Source organism: Tachysurus vachellii, chromosome 5 (genome assembly GCF_030014155.1).
Source record: "Tachysurus vachellii isolate PV-2020 chromosome 5, HZAU_Pvac_v1, whole genome shotgun sequence".
NCBI lineage: Eukaryota > Metazoa > Chordata > Actinopteri > Siluriformes > Bagridae > Tachysurus > Tachysurus vachellii.
In genome coordinates this window covers 21,930,001-21,952,660 of record NC_083464.1, presented here as the reverse complement: position 1 = coordinate 21,952,660, position 22,660 = coordinate 21,930,001, and the positions used below count along the sequence as shown (strand labels likewise).

The 22,660-nt window shown below is 39.2% G+C and overlaps 2 protein-coding genes across 4 annotated transcripts in view; one reads left to right on the top strand and one right to left on the bottom strand.

Moving 5' to 3' along the window:
* The window catches only part of si:dkey-233k19.3 (dynein axonemal heavy chain 11), a 44,143-nt gene extending 40,001 nt beyond the window's left edge, over positions 1–4,142 (top strand). Inside the window, 6 exon segments of the mRNA XM_060869292.1 lie at positions 1,819–2,058; positions 2,183–2,365; positions 2,526–2,641; positions 2,763–2,875; positions 3,534–3,674; positions 3,759–4,142. Coding sequence (XP_060725275.1) covers positions 1,819–2,058; positions 2,183–2,365; positions 2,526–2,641; positions 2,763–2,875; positions 3,534–3,674; positions 3,759–4,006 — 1,041 coding nt within the window. The 3' untranslated portion in view covers positions 4,007–4,142.
* Positions 4,143–4,787: 645 nt separating this feature from the next.
* The window catches only part of rapgef5b (Rap guanine nucleotide exchange factor (GEF) 5b), a 41,758-nt gene continuing 23,885 nt past the window's right edge, over positions 4,788–22,660 (bottom strand). For all 3 annotated transcript variants that reach the window (XM_060870470.1, XM_060870471.1, XM_060870472.1), the window contains 15 exons: positions 15,068–15,146; positions 14,521–14,665; positions 14,207–14,304; positions 11,653–11,683; positions 10,447–10,525; positions 10,063–10,212; positions 9,512–9,609; positions 9,299–9,421; positions 7,444–7,622; positions 7,018–7,108; positions 6,862–6,912; positions 6,632–6,719; positions 6,484–6,548; positions 6,310–6,364; positions 4,788–5,981 (listed from right to left, as the gene is read on the bottom strand). In XM_060870470.1, coding sequence (XP_060726453.1) covers positions 5,863–5,981; positions 6,310–6,364; positions 6,484–6,548; positions 6,632–6,719; positions 6,862–6,912; positions 7,018–7,108; positions 7,444–7,622; positions 9,299–9,421; positions 9,512–9,609; positions 10,063–10,212; positions 10,447–10,525; positions 11,653–11,683; positions 14,207–14,304; positions 14,521–14,665; positions 15,068–15,146 — 1,451 coding nt within the window. In that variant the 3' untranslated portion in view covers positions 4,788–5,862. The remainder of the gene's footprint in view (positions 5,982–6,309; positions 6,365–6,483; positions 6,549–6,631; positions 6,720–6,861; positions 6,913–7,017; positions 7,109–7,443; positions 7,623–9,298; positions 9,422–9,511; positions 9,610–10,062; positions 10,213–10,446; positions 10,526–11,652; positions 11,684–14,206; positions 14,305–14,520; positions 14,666–15,067; positions 15,147–22,660) is intronic.

The window sequence follows — 22,660 nt, the reverse complement described above, 5'->3', positions numbered from 1 at the left end:
TTGAATGAAATTTAAATTATGAAAAAAAATAGGAGAAAAAAAGAGTTTACATACAGGTTTACAAGCCCCTTCAGAAAAAGCTTTTATATCTTATAACTAATGAAGTGCTAGCAAAAAAAAAAATAGTTCACATCATGGAGTGTGTATATATATATATATATATATATATATATATATATATATATATATATACACACACATGTATGTATGTATATATATATATATATATATATATATATATATATATATATATATATATATATATATATATATATATATATACATATATATAGCTACTAGAATCTTGGATGTCTCAGTCTATTCCCTGGTTCAGTATACAGAGCACTGACCTGTCTCAATCACAAAATCATTCTATTGCACTGGAAAGTCATCTTCCTTAAAAAAAAAAAAAAAAAAAAACACAATACACCAGGGATGCTCACTGTGTTCCCTCACTGGACATGACATGATATTTTCCGAAGCCATTCAGGTCCAAATAATTTTGGATGAACTCTTTATTTTTACAGTGACTAATCATTAGAAAGTCACCGGAACTCAGCAGTGTCCATGAACAGTCAGCAGAGACCTCACCAGTGCTAGAACTTGTGTTACAGATGAACTGACTGACCACATGGAGAACTAGGGAGCTGATTGAGGAGCACCACTAAGTCACCAGTGATCATTCATACATTAGACTATTCTTTAAGCTAAAAATTCAATCTGGAAAAAAAACTATGATGACTAGAACTACAAATGTAGAAATAATAATAATAATTACAAAAAAAAATCCATGATTTTAAGACCAAAAAAAAAAAAAAAGGAATTGATCATATTGCTAGAATTTCAGAAGAGCTATAAGCACTGATGTAACATCATTCTGCCATGCAGGAAGTCACTGACTGGATGTGACAAACAATTATCAATTCATTTTTGTTTATAGGTCATTTAAATAAATGAATTAACAAATTCAGTTATTAATTTGGATGAAAGTGGCTCTTTATTATTATTTTCTTCTTCTTCATCTTCTTCTTCTTATTATTATTATTAATATTATTATGTATTTTATATTATTATCACTTTTTCTATTTAGAATGAACATATTCAAATATATCTTGGGCTACTAAGGTGCAAGAAAGTTTGAGGAAAGTTTTAACTTTGGAGGTAAAAGATGTGTAATTGATTGGGTGCCTAGTGCCACCTAGTGGCGTCTTATGGTATTACGTTAAAAAGCTTACGTTTGTCTTTTATTTCTTATGTTTCTAAAAGATATTGACATGATGAGCTCCACACTTTTATTGCAGTTTTAAGTCCCTGTAGTGATCAAGCCTGCTTCTCTTATGGAGTCTGTGGATTCTCACATGGGTCACTGAGTTAAAGTGTGCACACTGCTGCGTAAACGTCCCACAGTCCAACAGTAACTTTTACCTGCTGAAATTTAAAACTTATATTCGTAAACGATTAGACCTGTGATGAATGGTTTGTGACTGGGGGAAAAAGCAAAAGTTATAAAAATACAACCACTGGCTGAGACATATATGGGATGAGATAAGGGAGGTAAATAAAATATTGTACATTTTGGTGAGGTTTATGTGAAAACAAAACCTCCTTCACTCCAGTTACATCAAATCTCACTCTGTAAGCTTAAATTGCTGGTGTCCTCATCCAGGGTTCATCAGAGGCTTACTTTAACAAGAAACGGAGAGAAGAAATGAGTCACTTAAAAAAACACAAGTACTTGATTGTAAACAACTAAAGAAATTAAAGTACAGTTGATATGAATATAATTGTGGTCATGGCTGTAATGCATTTACGTTTCAGTTTGAAGGAGAGCTATTCCTCTGCCCTGGCTTCTCACTTCCTCCTGATCTGGACTACGCCGGCTATCACAGTTATGTGGATCAGAGGTTGCCAGAGGAAAATCCAAGTCTCTATGGCTTGCATCCTAATGCAGAGATCGAGTTTATGACCAACACATCCAACGCTCTCTTTAACACGTTGTTAGAACTGCAGTGCAGAGACTCACTGGGAGAAGAAGCAGGACAGAGTGCAGAGGAGAAGGTCTAAATCCCTCATGTTACCTGTTCTTACTGCACTGATTTTAGTATCTTTTTTTTTTTAAGTAAATTCAGTATCTAATTCATCCAAAATAGAATCACATGGTTAAATAAACTTGTGTCCTCAGGTAAAAAGTGTGCTTGATGACATTCTGGAGAAGCTGCCTGAGAAATACAGCATGTCAGAGCTGCTGGCTAAGACATCAGAGCGCACGCCGTTGGTTCTGCTCTGTTTGCAGGAGTGTGAGCGCATGAACCTACTGATATCTGAGATCCACAGCTCTCTCACACAGCTGGACCTGGCCCTGAAGGTACCTCAGTAACCTTCTGTAACAGATACTCTGTAAGTAGGGTTCTGTGTAGAACTGTCACCGAAGAACCTGGAAATTGTCATCGTCAACAATTGATAGGTTTAAGCTGCTATTATTTCTTATATCCTTTTGGGTATCATATTGTATTTTCTTTCTTTAGGGTGAGTTAAGCATCTCTCCTGACAAGGAGTCTCTGCAGACAGCTCTTTACTACAACAGAGTTCCTGAAAGCTGGAGCCGACTGACTTACCCCTCTACAAACACACTTACACAGTGGTACACAGACCTCGTCAATAGTTTTTTTTTTTTACCTGATAAGTGTATTGGGGGAATGGGAAGAGAGGACACTTCAGTTCCAGTATGGTGTGTTTTAAAACATTCCTCTGCACTGTGCTAGGTTTAATGATGTCCTCAGTCAGTGTCGAGAGCTGGACACTTGGACACAGGACTTTGTGCTTCCTGCTGTGGTGTGGCTCTCAGGACTGTTTAGCCCACAGTCTTTCTTGACCGGTAAACAAGTGGCGCACGCACACACACACACACACACACACACACACACACACACACACACACACACACACACACACACACACACACACCGTTTTTTCCTCTCCCTGAGATGACCTTCCATTAATATTATTTATTTTCTTCAATTGTAACCTTCAATAAAGTATCAGATAATAATAACAACTTTGTGAGGACAATTCATCTCTACTATCCCACTCACTTTACACCCTATAACCCCACCCCACCCTGCCCCCTTCCATGCACGTAAACCTTAAACAATCAAACCTTAACCTTGGCTCAATATTTCAAATTTAAAGCTGCACTTATAAAAAATAATGTAAAGAATAAGTATATAATTTTTTTTAAGTTTGGCATTAATGATGTATCGTTGTTTGTATATTATTTAAGGAACTTTATATGGTTTTTTTTTTCAGTGTGTCCCTTTTGGAGCAAACCAGATTTTATAAAGTTTCAGGTTCAGATATGCTCAAATAACCAATTTTTAGGTCAAGGTTGTTTTCAAAACCACACAAAAATCCTCCTAATCTGCTATCATTATGGGTCATTTGGATATCATAAAGTGAAAAAAAACATGAGTACACACACACTCACACACACACACAAGTTCCAGCCATGCCTGAGATGATCTTTTATGTTCCAGCGATCATGCAGAGCATAGCTCGTAAGAATAAGTGGCCGCTTGACAAGATGGCTTTGTCCGTGGATGTGACTAAGAAGACAAAGGACGATTATGGCCACCCACCTCGAGAAGGAGCATACGTTCATGGGCTCTATATCGAGGGTAAGTGAGAAGGACAAGTTATCAAATAAACCGTGTGTACAGTTTCTGTGGATGCTTGAATATAGTCAGATCTGATTTCCTCAGGTGCTCGATGGGATACCTCGGCAGGGGTTCTGTCTGAGGCTGTGTTAAAGGACCTGACCCCAGCCATGCCCGTGCTATATATCCGTGCAGTACCTGCTGACAAGCTGGAGCTGAACAACACCTACGAATGCCCAGTGTACCGAACCAAACTGCGTGGTTCCAGCTTCATCTGGAGCTTCCACCTTAAAACACGGCACCCACCTGCCAAGTGGGTGCTGGCAGGAGTGGCCCTGCTGCTCTCCGTGTGAGTGAACAGCCAAGTGGTACTTTATCTACATTACTAAGTGCTACTTAAGTGCTCTTCGTACCAAGCTGAAGAACATGGTTGCTTTGCGGTTGTATTTTTCATTTTAGAAATTTAACTTGCAGTATTGTTCTGGTCTATTGCACGTGATATGATTTAAAGTGCCGTTTAATAATAAAGAAACATCCTTCAATTCTAACATGATGCAACTGATGACTTGTAAATGAGGAATGTTTGACTTTATATAATAAGAGAACAGATTCATTAGCTTGTGTGTGAGAGATACAGATTGTTTGTGCAATCTTTCCACAGTCGCTGAGTGTGTCAAGGCTCAGTTGAAAGGACAGGGAAATGATAGATCAGCAGAGCAGAGAGGAAATGATAGGTTTGAGTAGGCCGTACCACAGCGTTTCTTCTCTCAGTGAGCGGCAGTGTGCTCCCAGCAGGCAGTAATGGCACAGCAGGGGTTTCTGTCACAGCATCTGGTCAGCCATTTAGTCTCCTGCTCCAGCTGAGACAAACAGTAAGCAAGCTGACTGTTACAATGCGTACGGAATGTGCTTTTTTTCCTCCTGTGGCCTCCTACAAGCCCTGATGTGTCACTCATGGGATTTCTTTTTCTTCTTGAGATTTCACTTCCCATTATAAGTGTTTTATTTCAAGCGAGAGCTATAATAGACTTCAGTAATCCACTGAGGCAGTGAGCATGTGTGCTTAGAGAGTACCTTTGAAGCCTGAAACCATCACCAAGACAGGAAGAATAAAGACATTCGTAAGCAGTGATGTAACAGTCCTATGTTTTAATGTTTTGTTTTCGATGATTTTAAATTATAAGAATAAACTGATACAAAATAAAAAGGCAAATTATCATACAGATGATGCTTCATGGAGGCATGAACACAAATGTATTGCTTTATGGAGGCATGAACACAAATGTATTGCTTTGCTGTCAATTAACAAAGAACCCAGAAAATTAATTTAATGTATTTACAATGTTTACACGTCTAGTGAACACGCACGTTTAGCAGCGGTCAGTCAGCGGCACTGCCGAATCATATGGACCGGTACGGTATGAAGCACACCACACACACTGCAGTTCTGAGGTGAAGCCCTTCCTCCTAACTACACTGATTAATACCGAACTAATCAGCAGAAGATGTAAATGTACGTCACAGTTCCATGGAGTCTATAAATAAACAGCTTGGTAAAACTCATAGTGTAACCCTGATGCATGATGGTTAAAACCATTATGCTAAATTTAGTTACAAACAACGAAATCTCTGCCGATTTTTTGTAGCGTCTCTTATACAGTACGTCTCTACCAGGCAACTACTGGAGCCGAATTACACTGATACCGTTTGCTTCTGTTGCAACTATTACTAAGTCCTGAAAAAAAATCCACATACAGCAAATATTGTTGTCCTGATTTGTTTTTCTGATTGTCTACGGCTGAAATAGTTATCTATGATCATCACAAAGCATCGCACCTTCCTCTGCATCCATTACATAAACTGAGACCTTGTAGTGAGTGACTGAGATGTTCAAGTCATAGTCTTGGGTTCAGGCTTGTTAACTAGAGTCCCGTATTTTATTGTAATTCCTTCTTATTGCCTCGCTTAATGTAATAGCACTCCCACATTCTTCAGTTGCACTTGCTGAAGTTGAAGGTCCTTGGCTGCTTGTGACTCTCTTCTCCTGTGATCTGTGCAGTCTGTGTGGCGCAGCTTCTCCCCCCTGTGGCTGTGCATGTTCATTGTCCCACCTTCTCAGTGTCTTGGTCATGTGAGAGGGATCATGGCATCAACTCTTCTCTCATCAGTCACTGAAACACATGAATAAACATACACACATGTATGTGTCCTAAACCTTTGTCTCCAGTCTGTGTGAAAGCTCAAAGAGAGTCTGCTGATTGTCGATGATGTGTAGATAGTTGATGTAGGCTTTGACGTCGGGACTCTCCTTCTGGGACAACATGTTTCCTTAAAGACAAGAAAAATCATTTAGAGCGTTAACAAGCCAAAATATTTAACAAGCTCCCAGACTGACTTCTTACTTATACTTTAAACCATGCTACAAGAACGAACTCTATTATTTAGACAGCAAAAATCATTCATCAGTGACATTAAATTTCAGTCTCTCTGTGACTGTTTTTTGTCTCTTTTCAATCTTCATCTCTTCCTCCTGTTGTTCCATCAACAGTCCTCGATAGAAACACGGTGTTTTCTACATTCCTTTGCTACGAATCACTTAAAATTGGTCAAATGTTCAGACGGAAACTTTCAACAAACGGCCGGCGCCGATGCTTACCCATATGGTCTGTCTGACAGTGTCTAATGACTCGTACCATGTCTGCCATCATGTGCTGGAAGATAAAGTTAAGAACAGTTTAAAAGGATCACCTCAGTCGTAAGTGTAAGGTTCAGCAGTGAGCAGTGTGTTAATAAGTGACGTGGGTTGCAGATTTGCCTTAACATAACATACCAGTTTCTCAAAGTTGACCAGATTATCAAGAAAAGTTTTGTTTCCCTCGTGAATGAACGTAATATCTAGGAGGAACAAAAAGGTATGTTTAGGGCTCTTGACACCACAGAGCAGTATTGTATGTGTTCGGTGTATTTTATGGGAGCACCTTTCAGTAGCAGAGGTAGGAAAGGGATTTTGGGAGACTTCATCTTCTTGAAGGCGTCCCTGTAGGCTTTGTGGTTGAAAGACGGGTCCTGAAAATACACAGAATTATTGTTTGATGTTACACTTTATGTTAAGTGTGTGTGTGTGTGTGTGTGTACTCATTTATGCTGCTATATGGATGTCATGTGTATGACAAAAGTCACTGAACACGTTACACAAACAGATACTTACTGTCAGGCTCTCCAGCTCGGAGAACAGCTTTTTAAATTTCCCAGGAACTTTCTGCAAATGGCAGGACAAATTGTGAGATTTTATAAGAAGTAAAGTAAATAAATGGAAGAGCACATGTGTAGGCACTGACCGTGAGAACGATCAATGTCTCCTTACCTCCCACGTCTGAGTCAGTCGGCTGACAGCCGGAGTGTTCAAACCCATTATAATGGCAAAGAATGAGTTCAGGTTCCTCTGAGTTTTACAGCTGCAGCAGGAGTGAAAAAAAGGTATTAGGAGTGTATAAGCAGGAAGTATTCTTGCGTAAGACTAAATTGTTGTGGCCATTGAATTATCAGAAAAATAAAACATAGCAGATGTAGAATTAGCTGTTGTGTTATTACTATTCTAATAATACAACTTTTCTGACTCGGTCACTCGGTTACTACCAGTTCCTACACCTCAAGACACTGTTTTGATGATTTATTTCAAAACAGTTGTCAGGTTTTGTCTTTAAAACGCACTTAACAGAGGCCTGAGGTATCTATGCTGTAGTCATTGTAGATGAATAATACTAAAGTTGTCCACTGAAGGTTCACTCACTGGGCTGCGGTCTTGATGAACTTCTTAAAGAGCTGGACACGTTTGCAGAGCATGGGACACAGCAGCACTTCAGTCATCACCCACTGCTGCACCTCGTTACAGCGCTGAAGCAGCAGCTCCAGCGCAGCCGTGTGGCCGGAACAAGAATCACGGCTCAGTGTGAAATAAACCAGTTCTTGCTGTACAGACAGGAAGAAACAATAAGTGAATATAAGCCGCTCAAACAGATTTCGCTTATCTAATATTCAAAGAATAAAATTTTATCTGACAACGCGGATTTTTTTTTTTATTAACATGTTTTATCGTTTTATCGTATAGTATAAATCACGTTTGTTCCTGTTATAACAGTTGGTAGCTCACTGTCAGCCTCTGTTCTTTCTCTTGTACTTTCTAAAAATAAAATGCAGCAGAGAAACAGCAAAAGCCTCGGTCCTGAACCCTCTTCCTGTATCTGAAAGCTTAAAGCTACAGCTTTATCTCTGATGGCTTTAGAGCACTGGCACTAGATTAGATTAGATTAGATTAGATTCAACTTTATTGTCATTACACATGTACAAGTACAAGGCAACGAAATGCGGTTTAGGTCTAACCAGAGTGCAATAGTAGCAAGTGCAGGATATACAGTTTGTACAAGTTAAGTAAGTGGTAATATGGAGTGATTTACAGTTGTGTGCAAACTATGAACAAATATGCAGATCTACATAAGGATATGTGCTGTAACAAAATACATGGTTAATACTATAAACAGTCATTTACAGATATGTATGTTCTATGAATATAATATACAAATGAATATATATGTACTATGAATATAATGTACAGATGAATATATATATATATATTCTGTGAATATAATATACAGATGAATATACTGTATATGTGTTATGAACATAATATACAGATGTCTATTACTATAAACTAAAATTTACAGAGGGTATGTGCTATGAACATAATATAATATATTGCTGTTATTATGAACAGAAATTAGGTGTGTATATACAATGGTGAGCAGCAATGCAAAAAAGGAGAGCAAGTGTGCAAATGAGCATGATTTTACGTAACAGTTCATTAGTGCAATAACGAATTGTGGGGTGTGATTGAGCAAATGTACAAGTGATCAGAAGTTTTAGTTTAGACAGTCCATTAGCGCAATAGCGTGGTGTGAGGTGTGTGTGTGTTTCGGGTGGGGGTAGGCAGTAGAATGAAGGACAGTAGGATCAGCGAGTGGCAGAGTTCAGTAAAGAGACAGCTCTAGGAAAAAAGCTGTTTTTTAGTCGGCTAGTCCTGGTCCGGAGGCACCTGAAACGCCTGCCAGAGGAGAGGAAACACTAGACACTCCTCCCAAAAGAAGCTAAATGAACATCACCTCATAGAAAAGTGAACCATATCAACTACAACTATATGGATTATCCTTTGTAGTGTCACTCTAGAAACTGAATGATTTCAGAGTAATATGATGATATCAGCACAGTGATAGGAGCCTAATAAACATACAGAATGCTCAGTGTAGTTGTTGATATGGTGAAACATGCTCCTCGGTTCCTTTTACTGCCAAAAAAGAGGCAAACTTCTCATAATGTTAATGGTTCTTTGTATACAAACTGCATGAGAAAGTACAGTTACTAATCCAAATTTAAAAGCCAGGTCCAGGACCTACAGTATGATCATTTTCCACAACAAAACAAAACGTAGTAATAAAGTTTTTTGCCTTGATGATGGCTAATTCCTTTGACATTTTTGACTTGTGTTTTGACTTGAAAATGTCAGCATGATGCTGTTATACATTAACCTCAGGCACAGAGAGATTGTATAACTGCACAGACATTGTGTGTGTGTGTTGCCAGACTCATCATACCTCCTGCAGATTTCTGAAGAGACTCCAGTCACAGTTAGTCAGAGCCACTGCTATGTCCCAGGTGTTCATAGTCAGCATCCTGATGGTTGGCTGTTGCATCTGTCCGTTATCTGTGACGAGGCTCTGGTCGGATTACGTGAGAGACACAGGGACAATGAGCAGAAGTTCCTCAGCATGTATATCAGTGTGGAACACAAAGCAAATGACTCTTACTGTGATCTCAGTCAGGTCTCTCCTGCACACACACAGCCTGGTCACAGCACCCAGGGAGTCTGAGTACACACACTGCTGTGGCTGGAGCGGCTCCTTCCCTGAGGACAGAGGCGCGCACACACACACACACACACAGACACACACACAAACACATGCATGCGCACACACACGGAGAAAAGAAACGCATTCAATTTAAAATTTCTCAAATACTACACGTGCATGCACACACACACACACACACAAACACATGCGTGTGCACACACATGGAGAAAAGAAACGTTTTCAATTTTCTTCAGCAGAGGGCAGTCCAGTTTAAAATTTCTCAAATACTACACTTGCATGCACGCACACACACACACGCGCACACACACACACATAGATAAACATATTCAATTTTCTCCAGCAGAGGGCAGTCCAGTTTAAAATTTCTCAACTAACACACAAACACACACACGCACAATACCTGCCATATCTGAACACCGATATGGGGTGAACTAGTGACACATTTAGATAATGTTCCATGTAGCTGTTGAACTACTGTAGATTTGTACCTCTGGAGTAGGTGACAGCCACCAGCACCATGTCATCCTCTGCACACTCTAATCTCTCAGCCACAGCAGTCAGCAGCTCCTGCACCGTTACCTCACTGTGTGTCCTCACACTCACATAGGAGTCCACGGTCACATACACGTGACACAGAACTGAGAACACATGCATACATACACAGATAAACATGTCCTCCAGACAGCACTCAGCATTACATTTATACAATCAATTAGAAAATCGATAACTGAGGCCCAATTTTTGGTGAGGACTCGTGTTTAAATCTACTGTGTGTGTATATAAAGCTCTGCAGACTGCCACTGCTTGATTGTGGAAGGACACACACTGGGAGCCAGAAGATAGAAATCAGAGGGAATATTTTATACGTCTACCTTCCTTATTCTGCCTCGGGGCCGTTCGGGTAGGCTGCCAAGTCTCTTTCAGGCTCAGCTGGTGGAAAAGTGCTTTATTCTGACAAAGGGGGAAAAGCAGTATTGGGGATAATGAGTGTAAGAAAAAAATCAGACAGAGTTCAAAGTAAGAGTCAGAGGCAGAGAGCTGCAAAACGATCATAATGTACGGTATACCAAATGTGATAAGTATAGGCCGTGATTTATATGTAGTTTAACGGAGATTTGTCTTCTACTCTTGAACAGTTTCAAACCATATTCTTGTGTGATTCCATGATTGCGATGTCGTGTGATGCCACTTGTATAAATGTGCAAGTGAAGTAAAGGTGAAAGACATTTTAAACACAAGTGTCCTTCTGAACAACTTCTGTGTGTGTGCTTTAGGTAACTTCAACACACAGCAAAGTCATGTGATATCATTAAAAAACCTCATCATTATAATGTCAATCCATGTAACATCTTGTGCTTGAAACATCATCTATTAAGATTTTTGAAACTGTCGTGTCCCACAACATTCACTCAACCCTGTTACCTAAACACATTCACCTCATAGATTATTATACTGTTCAACAAGGAGCATCATCAACAAGAAGCCCAATGAATCCTGTAGATCATGGGAAGAAGAAAAGCAAGCCATGGTGTGTTATATATATATATATATATATATATATATATATATATATATATATATATATATATATATATGATATATATTTTTTAATAATAATTATTATTTTCATTTTTTTTTATAATAATTATTGTAATTTACACTGTCATTATTATCTTTATGTCATCACCATGGATATTAGCTCACCACATTTAGTGTATTTGCTAATTCTATGCTATGAAAAGCCTCATTTAAGAGGAAGAGTCTTGTAGAACCTTGTAGAAAAACATATCGTTGTCTGAGATGTGTTAACACACTTTTCCGTGGTTAAGTAAATGTTGTCTTTAAGGCCAATGTGCCAAAATTACAACAAAAAAAGAAGAAAAAAAAAGAATAATAAAAAACAATAAGTCTAATTTCAAAGAGTTATAAGAGATAAAGAGCCCAATGGTAAAACCGCCATAATAATTCACGTTCAAAGAGTAAACCTTCTGAGTACACAGCAGCAGACTTTAGGTTCCACAGCATCTATGTTCATCAGAGGCTCAGCTGACAGAGTACATGTGTGTAGGTTAACTCACCTTCCTCTGGGGAGAATACTCCTCCACCGTGCTGAGAGAGAGAGAGAGAGAGAGAGAGAGAGAGAGAGTGTTTGGTGAGAGAGAGAGAGAGAGAGAGAGAGAGAGAGAGAGAGAGAGAGTGAGAGAGAGTGTTTGGGAGTGGGGAGAGAGAGAGAGAGAGAGAGAGAGAGAGAGAGAGAGAGAGAGAGAGTGGGGGGAGAGAGAGAGAGAGAGAGAGAGAGAGAGAGAGAGAGAGAGAGAGAGAGAGAGTGGGGGGAGAGAGAGAGTGTGTGTGTTGGGGGGAGAGAGAGAGAGAGAGAGAGAGAGAGAGAGTTTGGTGAGAGAGAGAGAGAGAGAGAGAGAGAGAGAGAGAGAGAGAGAGAGAGAGAGAGAGTGGGGGGGGAGAGAGAGAGAGAGTGTGGGGCGAGAGAGAGAGAGAGAGAGAGAGAGAGAGAGAGAGAGAGAGAGAGAGAGAGAGAGTTTGGGGAGAGAGAGAGAGAGTTTGGGGAGAGAGAGAGAGCGAGAGAGAGAGAGAGAGAGAGAGAGAGAGAGAGAGAGAGAGAGAGAGTTTGGGGAGAGAGAGAGAGCGAGAGAGAGAGAGAGTGAGAGAGAGTGTTTGGGGAGAGAGGGGGAGAGAGAGAGAGAGAGAGAGAGAGTGTTTGGTGAGAGAGAGAGAGAGAGAGAGAGAGAGAGAGAGTTTGGGGAGAGAGAGAGAGAGAGAGAGAGAGAGAGAGAGAGAGAGAGAGAGCGAGAGTGAGAGAGAGAGAGAGAGAGAGAGAGAGAGAGAGAGAGAGAGAGTTTGGGGAGAGAGAGAGAGCGAGAGAGAGAGAGAGAGAGAGAGAGAGAGAGAGAGAGAGAGAGAGAGAGAGAGAGTGAGAGAGTGTTTGGGGAGAGAGGGGGAGAGAGAGAGTGTGTTTGGGGGAGAGAGAGAGAGAGAGAGAGAGAGAGAGAGAGAGAGAGAGTGTGTTTGGTGAGAGAGAGAGAGAGAGAGAGAGAGAGAGAGAGAGAGAGAGAGAGAGAGAGCTTCATGACAACAGGGCTTTTATTATTCAGTACTCCATTTAGTTACTGGAATTGCAGTATGCAGGTAAATGACACTATTTAAACACCAATCTGTATGAGAACCATTGAGAGATCCATCTGTAAGTTGTTACTATAAAAACCATAATGTTTTAGAACCAGTACACTGATATAAACCTTGTAGCTGATCCACTGTCTGAATCATGCTGTTTTTTTATTCATCCGTCCAATCAGAATCAAGCATTCAACAGCAGTGGGGTATTTAATTAGTACATACTCAAAGACATACGTTCATATCGTCCCCGATCGTCCCCAATCACTGGGGTGCCTGATTAAAGTAACTGATCTACAGTATATGACCTATATGCCACAGTTCCTTTTTATTTTTTACACAGCTGCAGTGTGTATTTTATTATGTTCTTATCAATAACCTTCTGAAATCTGACACACAGCCCGAGTAGTCAGAGTGAAACTGGGCTAGCAAAGCCGTCTCTGAATAAACACGTCTCAGACAAACACAAAGCCTCTGTGGAGCTGCTGACTGCCTGCTAACTGACAGCGATTGGCTAAGGATCAGCTGACATACCGGCACTTTGGTGGTGTGCTGCTGGAAAGAGGAGGAGAGAAATCAGTCTACTCTAAAGGAGTGCATCATCGATATCTACGAACGAATTTTTCTCTTTTTACCAGAGGCTAAACAAATGGAATTTGCAGTTCTCATGTTCATCGTTGAATGCCTTTGTCATGTCACGCTCCACAGTGGCGCTTAATGACTCATATGAAATTAGACACTCAGGGCTTTAGGAATTTGTAGTGCTTTATAATTATTTCTGTTTTTAGCCTACTAGAGAAAATGGATTTTTTTCAGTTCTTCCAGCCATCTGGATGGATGGATAAAGGATTTTTCACAAAAAAAAAAAACAAAAAATAAAAAAAAAAACAATGGTGATTGATGGATAGATAGATAGATAGATAGATAAGATAGATAGATAGATAGATAGATAGATAGATAGATAGATAGATAGATAGATATAGAAATCATAGTAGTAAAGTATCTATCAGATTTAGAATCCATCACCACTGTACTGTAAAAAAAAAAAAAAAAAGGGGGGTTTAAAAAACATGCGTGAATGAAAAGATGTAAAGAACTCTCATGCACAGGGGTTGAATGAGGAAAGAGAATGCGTTTTTTCCCCTCATGCTATTTCTGTTTCTTGATCCTTGAATTGATCCTTGAGAAATTCTGCTTTCTCTCATCTGGTTTCCCAGACTACAGACAGCGAGAGAATTCTGGAAATCTTTAACATCTTAGCATGAGTCATTCAGAGATGCTTCTCTTTCTGATGCGATAAATACGCTCACTTGTTCCAAAAAACTGAGTGACATTAATCTGTTCCCAGTGCCCCTTGCTCTGCCATTAACTATGGAGTTAACACACAAACACATCTGTACTGATTTAGAATGGTTTTAAAAATGCCAGGCATGAATTATAGGCAGAAAGGATGTGTTGTTTATGTTGTGTTCTACACAGCTCAGTGGAATTGAGAGCACCTACTGTCTGCGCTGCATGCGGAGGAGTTTCTGGAGCTCCTTCACCTCCTTCTCCAGAGTTGGGAATTCACAAAGGTCATCCAGAACGCAGCGATACAGCATCTGTAATAGTGAGAAACCCCCCGCCTTGCATTATAGGCGTGACTGCAGTCGATGGGAAGTGCCTTGCTGTTTGTTTAGCACTAGAACACTCATCTGGGAAACAATATGAGACTGAAACCCCATGTTACATTCACATATCCACATCACCTCACCTCATTAACCTAATATGCCGCAACTCTGGGAGCTGTGAGATTTCCACTGATTAACTACAGTTACCTTCAAAAACACTTTGGTGTGTTCACCGTCCTGCAGCGTGTCACGACCGAGAGCGATCCACTGGGAAAGCAGGTGCAGGACTTTGCGCTTCCTAAGCAGAGACTCTTTCCCTTCGTTCTTTGTCCTGCTTCGCTTCAAACAATAAGTGGGCAACAAAACGGTTAAGGCGCCAAAGCAGAAAAACGTCATAAAGCGACTACGTGCTTCTACACATATGCTAGCGAGGATTTGGAAGAGCCCGAGGGTGTATCCTGTGTAGAGCTCTACTGAAGAGAATGCAGCTTTAATGCTATGCTCTCAGCTCTTTCAGACAAATACTGCAGACTGGAAGTAAGAAAAGCCTGAAAGAAATCCTATGTGTCATTAAACATGCATACGGCGTCTCACAGAGAAACCTTGTGCGCTCTTATTAGATATGCAAATAATGTGTAAACAAGACTGCTTCCATTAAAATACTCATGACCTACAGCATGACAGTCAAGGCAGCCACAGAGATCTGAAACCGTCGGCCAAACGCTGTAATTGTATTAGGATTAGAAAAGGATATTGTCCGAGAAGAGCTTGGCAAAGGTCGCTAGTAGACATGAACACTGGATACGTCAGCAAAAAGTCATCAAGGAGACTCTCTAGAAAAGAAACAAACATACAAAAAAATGAGTAAAAACAGAGACAAACAGCAAACTACATACTGGGGAATAAGAAAAGCAGGAATCGTACAGTGTGTGTTGGGGTTAGCCAACAGGATTTTTTTCATTAGCTATTGGAGCATTGTCGGTTTGGAAGACTTGCTTGAGATGTTGCTACTCCTCTGGATGCTCAAGGCACATAGGCTAAAGGAAAGTAAAGCAGGTTTTAGAGGGAAAGCCTGCAGACATGGCAGTGTTTGTGTTCAGATATCTTCAAGAGTTCTTTAATCATCTTAATTAATCTAATCTTAATGTTCAAAGTTCTTTAATCTCACAAATGTACGCTTTATTTCCCAAGCCAAACTTTACAGGCCACAATGAATAACACACCAAACTGAGATGAAGATCATTGTAAAGAAAAGCTGTTACTGTTCCTACTTTGGTTATGAAGCTATGAGGCAATATTTTTACAAAACAAAGAGACAAAAATGGTCAGTTTATCCTGCAAAAAAAACAAGAACGTACGCTGCTATATACGATCTGATAGTATTCAGCACTGCTGACAAATCAACTGTTACCAAGCAACACATACAACATTAACTAATAATCTGGTATTATGTTATATTAGAAAACATCAGCAAAACTTTCATCAGCAAAACTCCAATAAATAAACAGACAAAGTCATTTCGGACTGAAGCAAACCTCATGTAAAGACTGGATCTAATGTGTAGGGTGTGTAAATATGTATAATAAAATAAACCTTCAATTAAATAAACCTTTGAAGACAGATCTTTAATCTGGTCTGACGTGTGCACTGATCTCACCCTATCTCTCCTGGGTAATGACTCGTCTCAACCTTACTCAGCGTTAATTTGCTCTTCTGGATCTTTAGCATGTTCCCATATCCCTCCATCCCTCCATCCACTCATCAATACCCCTCACTGTACAGGTCCATTAGGATGAGACAGCACCATATCATTCAGTGAGAGTTCAGTTTCCTTCCCCAAAAAACCTGTAAGAAACTCGATACCTGACCTTCGGCTGGGTGAAGGTGCTGACGTGCACATGCTTCACACATTACACACAGCTTACACAGTAAGGTAAGATGTACTGTAGGATTGTTGGCAAATATACAAGTATGAAATGATCTCAACGTGCTGCATGTGCTTGTCCTTATTATTTACTCATAAATCAATGGGAGGAAAGAAATATTTTCAAGAAAAAAAAACAAAGAAAAAAACAAACAGAAAAACAATACATTCTAATCAATTTTGCTGCAGAGATTCATTTGCAATAATAATAATAATAATAATGATGATGATGATGATGATGATGATGATGATGAAGTCATTAGCATATGGTGTCTAGCAGACCCTGGCTTAAATAAATAAATAAACAGCAAGCTAACAAATAATAATAATAATAATAATAATAAAGTCCTTAACATATGGTGTCTAATACACCCTGGTTAAAAAATATATAAATAATAAAAAAGCAAGCTGACAAAATTTAAAAATAATAACAATAATAAAAAAATCTGCAGTATCATAAGAATCACACATACACATCATAATGAACGATCTATGGTGACTTTTTACTATTTCTTTTCAACATTACAACCCAGACCAATACATATCTGACAGTAAAACATATCACACAACATTTATCTGTCTGAACTCTTCTTTCCCTTCTCTGTAAAAAGAACAACGGTAAATCTTTTGACCTTCTTTATACGTATTTAATCTACTAATAAATGTTGCCATTGCTGAACTGCACATTTTGCAAGCTGGTAGATTTTCATATTATTGTGTAATATTCAAGCCAGTTAATTATCTCTAGCCATAAAATGGTGTTGATGATGATTGAATGTAGTTCTAGTGGATCACCGAAACGCAGGTAAATTTTGGATTAAAGAGCAAAAGATCTGAGTCTGACATTTAGGGGCTTACTTCAATTAAACTTCAGCTGATTATGCAGCCTATTATAAGAGTCTTCAATTAAAATGAGGCTGATGGAGCAGGTCATTATAACAGTGAATGAATTATGAAAGGAAAGAGAGAGAGAGAGAGAGAGAGAGAGAGAGAGAGAGAGAGAGAGAGAGAGAGAGAGAGAGAGAGAGAGAGAGAGACAGAGACAGAGACAGAGAGAGAGAGAGAGAGAAAGAGAGAATAATAATCCATGCCGTGTTCTATAGTGAAGGTGACAGAGAGCACGCTCTTCCTTAAGCTGCAAATCCTATTAGACACACACTGTCCGCTGGCTGATGTGTGTATGTGGCGTGTTGGTGCTGTTGTAAATTCCACTTTCATTTCACACTCACTTCACAAGCTTTGTGTTTGCATTCAGCTCCAGTGAATCCCTCACATACAGTAATGATAATCGGACAGAGCAAAGCTGACCGTGTTGCTGCCACATACTCTAAATGCAACTGCCTACACACACACACACACACACACACACACACACACACACACCTACAAATGTTTACTCTCTCTCCATCTATCTGTACCTTTCCTGTACTTTTCTTTATGTTTTTCTGGATTGAATAATCTGATTCACGATAAATCCGGATCATAACTACATTCCCGTGCCATAATTTCCATAATCATTGAATGCAAATCATTTATCATTTTAAATTTTAAAATCTACACTCAATTTTTTTTTTTTACATGCATGCTGTATCTTTTTCTTCTCGGTTGGCACGTAAACTATAACTGTATAGAATCCTTATAGAATTTTCACCTGTGTTCTACACACTGAGAATTTTCACAATCCTAAACCCTGGGTAACATTCTTATTTGCAGCATCAACAACCTTTAGTGGATAAACACAAAATACAACCACTTTAAATAAGAATGAGAAATAAATGGAAAAAAAAAAAAAAAATCACAAGCCTGCCTTACACTGTTATCATTCACAGCTTTGTAACATTTTTGTCCTTTTTAAATTCGATGCTTACTGAACCAGGCATTTGTTGATATCCACTTTTTTCCCCCTCACTACCGCGTGCACTTCCGTGTTTTGCCTCCTGACTGCTCAGCCGTTTTTGATTGAAGTGATGCTGGGTCCTGTGTTTTTACGTGACATTAGGCACAAAATATTCGATTTTTGATTGGTTGTCTGTAGCCGTTTCACACTATGCACTGTATAAAACACTGTGAAAGTGCTGCTAACCTTGTTTTGGAGTAGAATTGATAACCTCGAGCAAAAGAGCCATGCTAATTGCGCTTCTGAATTACAAGTGTGAAACATTCCTCTACCCAAGGGTTTAGAACAATGACAATCCTGCGTAAAGCTCAGTGTGAATAGCACTAAAGTGACTCTAAAGTCTAGTAGCAGATCAAAGTGTATGTATGTTACTAATATTCAAATTACTAACATTGGGAACTAAAATAAAAAGGAATATTCTGGCTGCTCACTGCCTCGTCTGTATGTGAACTGTGATGCATTTACATCCGAACCCCCGTTTCATTACCATACATAACTTTCTGCTCTATTCCTGCTAGGAGTGAGCACCGTATGAAAATGGGTCTCATGCTGTATTGCTGAATTGGACAGAAGGTCATTACACGTGTTGGGTCCAGTGTGTGTCCGAGGTACAAATTACTTCTGGACAATTAAGCTCCCCAGACATAAAGATTCTGCCGCCTTTACCACTAGCAGACTGTATCATGTGGATATTGTGAGCAGGAAACGTACCTGAGTGAATGTACCTTAGCACAGAACCAGCTGGTTAGTTTATCTGACAGACTTTTGTGAAAATATAATGAAAACCTGGGACTTTGACTGCTTTAATCTCAGACCTTAATCCCTTAGAACATTTAGAGTGTGTGGAACCTGGCCCTGAGAGGATTTATGCTAAGTGATTAAGATGCTGTGCTACAGCATGGAAGGTCATGAGTTCAAACCCCAGCAACGGCAAGCTGTCACTGTTGGGCCTTTGAGCAAGGCTCCTAAACCTCAGCTGCTCAAGTGGCTCTGAATAAGACTGTCTGCCAAACGCCATAAATGCGAAGATAACATAAAACATTTGGTGTAATCGAGTATTAGGAAAGAAATGAAGCATAATTGTTTTTAGCATTCTGAATTATAAACCATAGTCAAATACAATTCTCTAAAATTAGCTAGTTAGGGTTTACTGCATAAACATATACATCTGAAGTTATTTCCTCATTCGGATTGTATTTACAGGGCATGCTTTATATTTTGCATTCTTTACAAATGTAATCCAGAATGTTAATTTACTAATAATTTGAACAAAAAGTACAATTCTCTAGAATATTTACATAAATTTGAAGATTCCTTGGTATTTGCTATGCCTTCCATTTGCTTTAAGGAGTTTCACGAGCTGGCACAGACTGAACATGTTGTTAAGGGGAAGGAATAAATCTCAAGAAATATCTATAAAAACCTTTTGTACAAAGGATATTATAAATGTCACAAGTTTGCTGAAATGTACACACTGACAAATTCACACCATTATGAATATAGAGTATTTAAGATTTTGAACATTACATTTTCTTCTTTAACTTATTTTCACTTCTAAATAAAAATAAAAAAAAATCTCTAAACAAAATTTCGACATGGTCTCAGACTTTAATGTAACTAAAATGTACGGTATGTTTCTATGAGAAAGAAATGCAAATTTTCAGTCAGATTGGTCAGATAATTGAAATCCTAATTTAGTTGCATCTCAGCCAAAATCAAGCCAATACCTGAATATTTAGCAAATGTTTTTCAGCCCTATTAAAAATATTAAGGTTCTAATACTGTTGCTATAATCATTAGCTACGACAACTGATCTTACATTATTTTTAATAAAATAAAATATCTAAAGAAACGAATAAAAGAAACTGCCATATTTCCTTCCAGTCCGCATGGCATTGCTCTCGGGATGCAACAATTCTGACACGGCAACAGCGTCTCTAGAAATCTAGAAATAGCAAAGAACAGCAGGATGCGAGGAGCAGTGGAGAATGAGTGAGTGATGATGAAGCTCAGAGCTCTAAGGGACTGAGACAGTGTCGGAGTATGAAGTCATGTCTGGTTACTGAGGATTAAAAATAAATAAATAAATTAAATAATAATATCAAAAATAATTTACACTGCCTATAGTTTTGGTTGTTACTTAAGTGATCTCATGCAGAAAATGTGCTTGTGTGTGTGTGTGTGTGTGTGTGTGTGTGTGTGTGTGTGTGTAATCATGCTGTCATTCACACGGAGCTGGATTACTACTGTTCATTGACTGCTGCCTACCAATTATCTTCAGCAGACCTTGAGCAGCAGCAGCCATCCAACCTGAACTGCTGCTATAGAGACTGAATTCATTACTGGAGAATAAAAGATATGTTGTAGCAGCATCTCAGCCCATAATAAAGCTACTACACCTTTACATACATTCTAGCTTTCTAAAAATATTTCCAGAATGCTTTGCATAATGACCTTAACTGTAAAATAGCAAGCCGTTTGACCGTAAAACCAGAGCTCGTGTTCTTCATTAGAAAAAAGGCATTTAACACCATAGCTCTGTTTGTCAATACTCATCAAGGTTCCGACAGCGTGTTAAGAAGTGACAGCTCCGATCTAACGGCTCTGATTAATGTGCATGAATTCACTGAGTTGCAATTCTTAAACATCACGCTGACAACAAGTTCTGAGTGGGCAGTTTAGTACAGGAGGAAGACAAGAAAGTTTCTGATCTGTTAATCTTCGAATACGAAGAAATGTGTAGCTTCTTGGCTGTTTGTAGAAGACAAAGAGATTTTTTTTGTAAAACAGTCCGACGTTATTGAGGCCTAGGAAATAGTATTAGGGATCTGATATGAAATCCACAATTAGGTTTAGGGTCTTGTACATTTGAGCATCTATTTTCATCTGTTTCTCTACTGATCCAACACTGATCCTTTCATGAGGAGACGGGAGTCTATTCCGAGGGCACAAAGAGAGGGACAACCTGGACGGGGTACCAATGAGTTCCGTTCCACACCCACACACACACCCATTTATACACTGCGGACAATTTAGAGATGTCAATCAGCCTACAACATGTCTTTTGAGTGGGGGAGGATGCTGGAGGAAACACACAGCGGGCAGAGGTAGGAATCAAACCCCAACCCTGGAGGGGTGAGGAACACACAAAAAACACTAATACACACACACACACACACACATATAAATAAACTTTTTGTTAGGTTATAGTTTTTTAACCTAACATTATCCTAACCTAACCTCACCGTTATCTTTTATATGATGCTGTGAATATGTATATATATAATTTTGAGCCATAACGTAATAAAGTAAGACAGGATCTACTAATGACAGAAGCTTTAGTGAGCATTAAGCTTGACAGAAGCTTGTGAGCATTAAGTGCTGTTGTGTTGTAATCATGAACCATGCTGTAACATGACCACGATGATGGTAAGATGCGTTTGATCAGGAGGACAATAAAGCATCCATCGCGCCACCACAAACCAATCTATGTCTGCAATCCCTGCCTCTGTACGTTACTCAACGTATTCCTTTTGAACACGACCCAGTTTGCCTGCGAGAACATAAACAGGGACATGTGAGCTGAACGATTCTCAAAAGCATATCCTCAGCTGTGTGAAATCAATAGTCTTGTGTAAGCAAACCGAGAATGGAGAACACAGAAAGTATAACACAAACCCCTTCAGTTCAGTCAGACAAACAATCAGTCAAAACCGCTAACAATGCTGAAAAATCCTGTCTTCCACATCCAACGCTCAGAATCCATTTAGAGCAAAAAAATAAAAATAATGAAAAAATCCCTGACACTGATGTTCTGATATAATGCAATAGTGGTGTTAGGACTTTATTTGATTCAGCACCACAATCTCTAAATAGTATATAGAACCCTGCTAGAAAATAGAGCACATTAGGGATTAAGAGTGGAATCAGTTCTTCAAAGTATTCATAAACTACCCCAATCTTTCTCCCACGTCCACACACAGCCTAGCAACACCAGGCCAAGACTCGCTTAAAGTAAATAAAAATAATAATTAATATGTGCTGTTGAGGTGGTACACACTAATCACACACACAAACACACACCGCATCATGCACACAGCTCCCACAGACACACAACATTCCAGACATTACCACATTCTACATCGTATGATTTGGCTAATATAAACATTTGGTTGATATTCATTAAAAGTGTGATGTGTGTGGAGAATGAGATGCAGTTCCTGTAAGAGCAGTCAAGACTGAACCATCAGCAGACATAAAGCACTTAAACAGAGAGCAGCCACAGAGACTCGATTTGAGACAGAGAAAGAATGTGTGTGTGTGTGTGTGTGTGTGTGTGTGTGTGTGTGTGTGTGAGTGAGTGAGAGAGTGAGAGAGAGAGAGACAGAGAGAGAGACAGAGAGAAAGAGAGAGAGAGAGAGAGAGAGAGAGAGAGAGAGAGAGAGAGAGAGAGAGAGAGAGAGAGAGAGAGAGAGAGAGAGAGAGAGAGAGAGAGAGAGAGAGAGAGAGAGAGAGAGAGAGAGAGA